This window comes from Hordeum vulgare, chromosome 6H (genome assembly GCF_904849725.1).
Source record: "Hordeum vulgare subsp. vulgare chromosome 6H, MorexV3_pseudomolecules_assembly, whole genome shotgun sequence".
Taxonomy (NCBI): Eukaryota; Viridiplantae; Streptophyta; class Magnoliopsida; order Poales; family Poaceae; genus Hordeum; species Hordeum vulgare.
In genome coordinates this window covers 30,648,552-30,655,499 of record NC_058523.1, presented here as the reverse complement: position 1 = coordinate 30,655,499, position 6,948 = coordinate 30,648,552, and the positions used below count along the sequence as shown (strand labels likewise).

Here is a 6,948-nt window from a genome sequence, read left to right as displayed (position 1 = left end):
GATGTGACAGAGAATTAAAAAATAAGTTAAAAAAACATAGATAAATATCGTATCATGTTAAAGCTATGCTATTTTGTGTCATGCATGACAATAAATAAAAATATACTCCCTCCGTTTCTAAATATAAGTCTTTTTAAGAGATTCTACTAGAAGATCACATACGGAACAAAATGAATGAATTTATATTTTAAAATATGTTTATATACATCCGTATAAAGTCTTTTAGTGGGATCTTTAAAAAGACTTATATTTAAAAACGGAGGGAGTATATGATACTACTCCCTCCGTTCCTAAATATAAGTCTTTTTAGACATTTCAACAGGGGACTACATACGAAATAAAATGAGTGAACCTACACATTAAAATATGTCTATATACATCCGTATGTAGTTTTCTATTGAAATGTCTAAAAAGACTTATATTTAGGAACGGAGGAAGTACTTTATAATACTATACATTATAAAAATAATATCATATACTAATATCATGCATATGATACTCCCTACTATGAACCAGTAAAACGGAGACAAATAAATGATGCTCTCATGCATAAACAAAAGTAAAATGAGTGACGGCACAGGTAATCATATTTTTTTTTTTGGGTGAGGCGTCCTCCACGATTGCATCCGCCACAGGAATTTTTGAAGTGATCGAGCACCATATATTTAATCACAAGGACATACAAAATAGATCCACAAGGAAAATGAATTAATTGCACGGTGTAAGTATGCATATATAAATTTTGAACTATTGGGGGCATCGATGAGTTCAGTTCAGTTCATATGGTGTATAATTTTCAACTATTTGAATCCCTCCGAATTTCTCCGCACGTTTGCAGCGCCCTGAGAGCGAGAGACAGACGAGACTAGCTTGCTGAGCCAGCTCCTGCGGCTTCTGAAGTTCTGAAGACTCCACGACGGAGCAGGGCTGGCTGGCCGGCGAGCACTCGTCCTCTTCACCCTCCGGAGACGGGGACCTTGATTACCTCCGACGACGGCGTCCTCCTCGCCTCGGCTGCGGGCGGTGCCGACGCCACCGGCTGCGCGGTCCAGTTCTCCACCCTGAACGCCGACGCGCCCTTGCCGGCCCGCGCCTGGCTGCCGCTGTACGAGTCCGCCATGTCGCCGCCGCTGGAGATGGTGAAGCCCACCGTCGGCTGCGCCGCCACCGTCTTCATCTCGATCACCGGCTTCTTGCCATTCTGCTCCATCTGGTAGCTCGGAAGGAAGCTTCCCACAACCACCTGACCACAAACCATTATCAGGCAAGAGTTGCGACGAAATGGACCAACACATTCGATCAGAAAAAGAGTCGTAAACATGCATTAGAAACTGTGTTGATGATAACAATGGCAGTAGCATGTTCAACAATGTAATACAGTACTAGCATTTTAAGTAACAACAGTTAATTGATCACCTGAACAGGGCTTGCAGCCACAAGAAGGCCAGCTACGCCGCCTCCGATGACGCGGCCATCGGCGGCTGCTAGAGAGACGCTCATCCCACCGCAGCGGTCTCTGGTTCCGCCCTTCTCGGTTGGCGTGAAAGATCCGGACAGGGAAAGCAGCTCAAACCGGCCCTGAATCAACAACGCGTAGTAGGATTCAAAACAGATCAGTTCTTTGGTACAAAAATGTCCATGGCTGTTATTAATATTCATATCTGATGATCGAAACACCGAAACATCCAACATGAATGACGGTGAAAAGGTGGTGCAGTTCAAAACGCAAGGTTTTGAAATGATTTATACAGTTAATTAGTATGAAGTTAGTATAATTTCTAGGAAAAACACACAATTAGGATAAGACTAAGTGACTGGTATTACAGATTGAGATTATTCAGGTAGTATAGGCAGAAAAGTTGATGTAATTGGGAGGTCACCACCGTTCTTATATTTTCCCCACTACTTACAAGTACTGACCATGTAGGACTGAGATGCGTATGGAAAGTATGCACATAAATTCCATGCAACTTCTTCAGAGTGACCTGCTTTCAGTTTCCACTTTCCACCAAATTTCGTTGTATTTGCAGTTCAACTTGCAGATGACAAAGGTAGTTCTGGATCATGGAAAATTCCTGACAGTGACTTGGCCTGAAGTACTCAAGTCAAACAATGGAGGCAGCACACTCATTTTGCTTTCATGTGTTCTCAGTTGCTACTCCCTTCTGTTTCCTTCCTATTTTCACCTATTGTAGAGGTGGCTGAAGACTTCCAAGAAATTTCTCAGAACTAGACAAATTTACGCTACTACAGTATCAGAATTGGCACTCACAGTGTACAAATGCCACGATCGTCGTTGGAACTAGAGATATGCGTCAGCAGTTGGAACTTTCAACAGCTAGATGTTTATCAAATTGACCTGGTGATATGCACATATCAGTTGCTGGAAATTTGGTGGTTGCCAAGGTTACTATATTTTTTCCACTACGTGTGCACATAAATTCCATGGAACTTCTTCGCAGCAACCTGCTACTAGTTTCCAGTAAATTTCCTTGCATCTACCGTTCATCATGGAGATGATAAAAGTAGTTTTGGATTATGGAAAATTCCTGGTCATGACTTAGCACAAATAGTCAGGGCCAACCATAATGGCATGACAGTTGACAGCACACAGATTCGGTTTGGTGTGGTTTTGGTTTTGACTGCAACTTCTTTTGCATTTCATTTTCCATCCCCTTGGTTTCCACCTGCTCTCAAGGTAGATGCACAATTCTGGTCAGCATGACCTTACATTTTAGGGACAATTCTGAAAGTTAGCCTACTTTCTACCAGGGCTATTACAGTGTCAGAACTGGTACTCACAATGTGCATATTCAGACACCGCTCATCGGAATTTCGAAAGGCTGGATTTTTATCTAGTAGAAATAGTCATAGATCATTTTAAAGGCATGAATACATAAGAGACGCGTGAATGTAAAAGTATAGTTGGTGAAAAGAGATGATATGGTATGTAACAACCAAATTCAATCCATTGTATTCACCAACTCATAAGTGAAAGCATGGACACAGCTATAGAGAACTGAATACAAAAATATACTTGGCTTGCAAAGAAGTGAACAAACCTCATAAGTCACTGTACCACCTAAAGAATCATGCTGACGTAATGTAACATTCGAAATCACACCATTGGCAGATAGAATGCAAATTGCCCTTGGACCTTGTTGGGAGAAAGATATAACCTTCATATTAATATCCTGATACAACAAAACAAAGACGGTAACTAGTCATGGCATGAAAAAATGTATATGAAGTTCAGATAGAGCTAAGTTCAAGGTAACGGGGTTTCATGGTAACATACCTCACCGGTAGCAACATTCAAGATATGTGGTGTAAAATTCGCACCGGAAGCACACCCTACCACATCGCCTGTTCATGAATAACAGAGCCTCTCAGGATTGAGGTAGATAATCTTCAGGAGATTGTGCATTTTGAATATTCAACAAACATTAATGTCTATAAGCATGAGGTGGGAATAGCAATGTTCAACAATTTTTGATCATCCCCCTTTTCAATGCAAAGAAACGCAAGGCTTTTGCGTTTTCTCGAAAAAACAATTTTTGATCAGATGTTAGGGCCTTGTATAATGTACAGTTACTATGAACAATCAACAGTCATATCAGTTATAACACTCACCGTAGAAGCAACAATTCAGTTCAATTTATTTATTTATTTTTGCGATGAAGCAACAATTAAATTCGATCAACGCACCCAGACTAGTGTCTTTTTTGCGACGCTAACTCCCCTAGGGATATAAATCCTGGGGACCACTTTCAGAAATGCACCCGAGGCAACTTCACATATAGTTTTCTTCGATACAAGATGCTTAGAAGAGGCACCTTATATAGTTATATACCGTTCAAACCATGGCCTTTGCAGCAAACACCATCACCAAAAATTATATTCAGAAAACACCTACTCATCTGCAAACCAAGTAGTCCGATCCATATAACTAGTCACACCAGTTATTTCTACAGCTATAAGTAAATATATACATGCCCCCCAGATGAAAGGACACATCATCACACCAAACAGGCCAAGATATAACTCAGACACTGACACACACACAGATGATCCACACCTCAAGTTCTATACCACTGAAAACAGAGTCCTAGACAGGCACACTCTGAACATTTGAAGAAAGATAGATATACACTAGGCGTAACAACTTGCATAACTACTTCAGCATAGTGAGTCAATCTCAAGAATTTGCCGTGGTTTCGCGCGATTTTGTTTGGCAAGATTTGGCCAAGTTAGGCGCGTGTTTGGTTCGCCGTCGCACTTAGGGGCAAAAAAAAAAAAAACAGAGCATCTGGAAGGTGCTTGGGGTCTTTCAGTTCACCTAGACCTACCTAAGACTAAGACTAAGATGGTCCCTGTCCCTCGGTCTCTTCCTCCTGGCTGTCTCTCTCAGCCATCACCACATGACACCACCAACCCAAGCCCCGGATATGTCTATCCAATCTACACTAAAACAATCAACCAATCAACCATAGTAAAATGCTGCCGCCTTGGATTCCGATTTGAGACGAAGATCCCACGAAATTACGCAGATTTTTCTCGGGAATTTGTTATGAGATGAGGAAGTGAGAGGGGTTCCGGTACCTAGGGGCGGCGCGAGGTGCTGCGGCGTCGGGGCGGCGACGGCGGCGACGGACACGGGCGCGGGGGGAGGCGGCGTGGAGACGACCACCGCGGGGGTCGGAGTGGCGGCCGTCACGGGCACCGCCACCACGGGCGCCGCGCGGCTGATGAAGCCCACGGGCCGGCCCCGGCCCCGCTTCATGGCGGCCCCCACGGCGGACGCGGGCGTGTAGTGCCCCCCGCCGGAGTCGTCCGGCACCGACGCCGAGATCGGCGTCGCGTTCAGCGGCCGCAGCAGGCCCCCGTCCGGCCCGTACTTCCTCGGCCGCCCCCTCTTCCGCTTCCCGTCCCCTCTCGCCGCTGCCGCCACCACCACCGCCGCCGGCGCAGGAGGAGGAGGAGCAGGAGCAGGGGCAGGAGCAGGAGCAGGCGGCGTCGGCTCCTTTTTGGTCTCTGGCACAGTCTGCGCGGCCGCAGCCGGCGTCGGCTCCTTTCTGGTCTCTGCCGCCGGCGGCGGGGTCTCCATCGCTGTCTCCATGCCAAGCCCTACTTTCCTCCTCGCCGGGACGCCCCGACCATCAGACGGAGACCACCCCGCTTCTCCGCACGAGCACCACGATCAACGCAGCGGCAGGCGTAGAAGCAAGCTCGAACCAAGAGCTCCAACTCCGACGTCCAAACCTGAGTTCCAGCCCAGAACCCCAACTCCGACGGGAACAACCGACCGGCGTAGTTCGCCGGCGATCCGTCCGGCCGGCCGGCCGGCGAGGAACTCAAGAACAGGGGAGAGAGCCAGAGAGAGAGGGAAGGAGGAAACGAACAGAGGCAGGAAGAGATGGCAAAGAAATGAAATGCAGAGAGGAAATAAAAAGAGACGGAATTGGTTTTATTTTTTAATAAACACGAAATTAAAATGATAAGCTAAACAAAGCAGACATTTATTGCAAATGGGTGGAGTTTTTTAAAATATAGTATTATACGATTCTTTCTGTATTTTTTTTGGGTTGGTGAACCGGTTAATTAATTAATATAGGGAGGGGAAAATGATGGTGGTGGTGGTGGGGGTTCATTATTTAATCGTTTTCTTTTGGTTTGTTTAGTCTTTGGTGGTGCTAATTTCGAAATATGCGGTGTGACTGGGAACTTGTTTATGTTTGTTTTCTGGGGTGCTTTTTTTGTGGTTTGGTCATCCGAATTGTGAGAAATTGGAGAGATGGGCGAGGGAGAGTTTTTATATGCTGCCAGCTTTAATTGTCCTTTTTATTTCTTCGATGGGGCGCTTTAATTGTTGTTTTTGTGCGCACACAAATGTATCTCTTTTCTGCTTTGGCTTTTCTATGCAGCATCAGTCTGTTTTTGAAATTGTACATACTCCTACTTTGTTTGCATATTTTTAGTCCATTTCACAATATATAAATTAATCTTCTGCTTAGTTATGTATATCGATGTAAGAGCACAAATTAGGACGGGGCATTCCGGGTCTGTCCAAAATATTCAATTCAGATTCATAATTCTTGTCCTAATTGCTTTGAGAAAATTTTAGCCCGCCCTAATCACACCATATTTACAGCATTAGTTATACTTAATGTATTTCAGTAAATATTTTATTTCGTTTTGTATTCTTTCTTGCTTGCATGCGTTATTTATTTATTACAAACTTGCTCATGTTATTCCTCTCTGCACATGCATATTACCGCTAAAATTGAAACACTATTTTGAAATCGACTTAGAAGTTGTGCATCCTAGCACATATTTATTTAATATGCAGAAGCATTTAGCATGCACAATGCACAAAATGATGTATATTCACATTTTCTTCTACCACATCAACATTTAAGTAAAAAACATACAATTAAGAATACTTTAAAATTGAAAAGAAACTACTTTAAATGTTAAAAATTTGTTAGTCAGCCATGATTTGCAATTGCAAGGTTACTAGTACATTTCTAACCGAGTCATGCATATATGTGGTTTATATTGAAGTGTCTTTTTTTACATATAAATATGTGTCTAAAGTAAAAGAAAAAGTTACCATAGGATACATTTATTAAATTTCATAAACACGCTTATTTTTTTATATTTTCCAAAAAATATCCGCTGTTTTTTAATAGGTAATTTGGAAAAAGCACCTGATGGAAAGTATGCAAACTATCTCCTTGTGATTTGCCTAAATATTTTGCAAATTGGTTATGATGTAAAAAAGGATTGTAATTATGCTTGAGAATAGGGTAATTGCATTGATAAATAAATATGTGTGTAATTAAAAATAATCTAAATCAGGTATAAAGGTGATTGTGCGTGGATGAATAACTTTAGTAGAAATGCTAATGTATGAGAGTTACTCGACATAATACTCGGTTCGGGATT

At 42.8% G+C, this 6,948-nt stretch overlaps 1 protein-coding gene across 1 annotated transcript; it reads right to left on the bottom strand.

Annotated features, from left to right (window-relative positions):
- Positions 1–638: 638 nt before the first annotated feature.
- LOC123404380 (AT-hook motif nuclear-localized protein 1-like) lies at positions 639–5,554 on the bottom strand. Its single transcript, XM_045098299.1, has 5 exons — positions 4,603–5,554; positions 3,299–3,366; positions 3,063–3,194; positions 1,417–1,578; positions 639–1,243 (listed from the first exon to the last, which is right to left on the bottom strand). Exons 1-5 carry the CDS (start codon positions 5,117–5,119, stop codon positions 956–958), a joined length of 1,167 nt encoding a protein of 388 aa, XP_044954234.1. The 5' UTR covers positions 5,120–5,554; the 3' UTR covers positions 639–955.
- Between the last annotated feature and the right edge of the window lie 1,394 nt (positions 5,555–6,948).

Bases quoted from the DNA above. Each gene is read 5' to 3' on its own strand.
- LOC123404380 (XM_045098299.1), bottom strand. From the start codon at position 5,119: ATGGAGACAGCGATGGAGACCCCGCCGCCGGCGGCAGAGACCAGAAAG. The intron at 3,367-4,602 runs GTACCGGAACCC...ATTCATGAACAG, and splicing joins GCACCTCGCGCCGCCCCTAG to GCGATGTGGTAGGGTGTGCT. The intron at 1,244-1,416 runs GTGATCAATTAA...GTTTGTGGTCAG, and splicing joins TGGCTGCAAGCCCTGTTCAG to GTGGTTGTGGGAAGCTTCCT.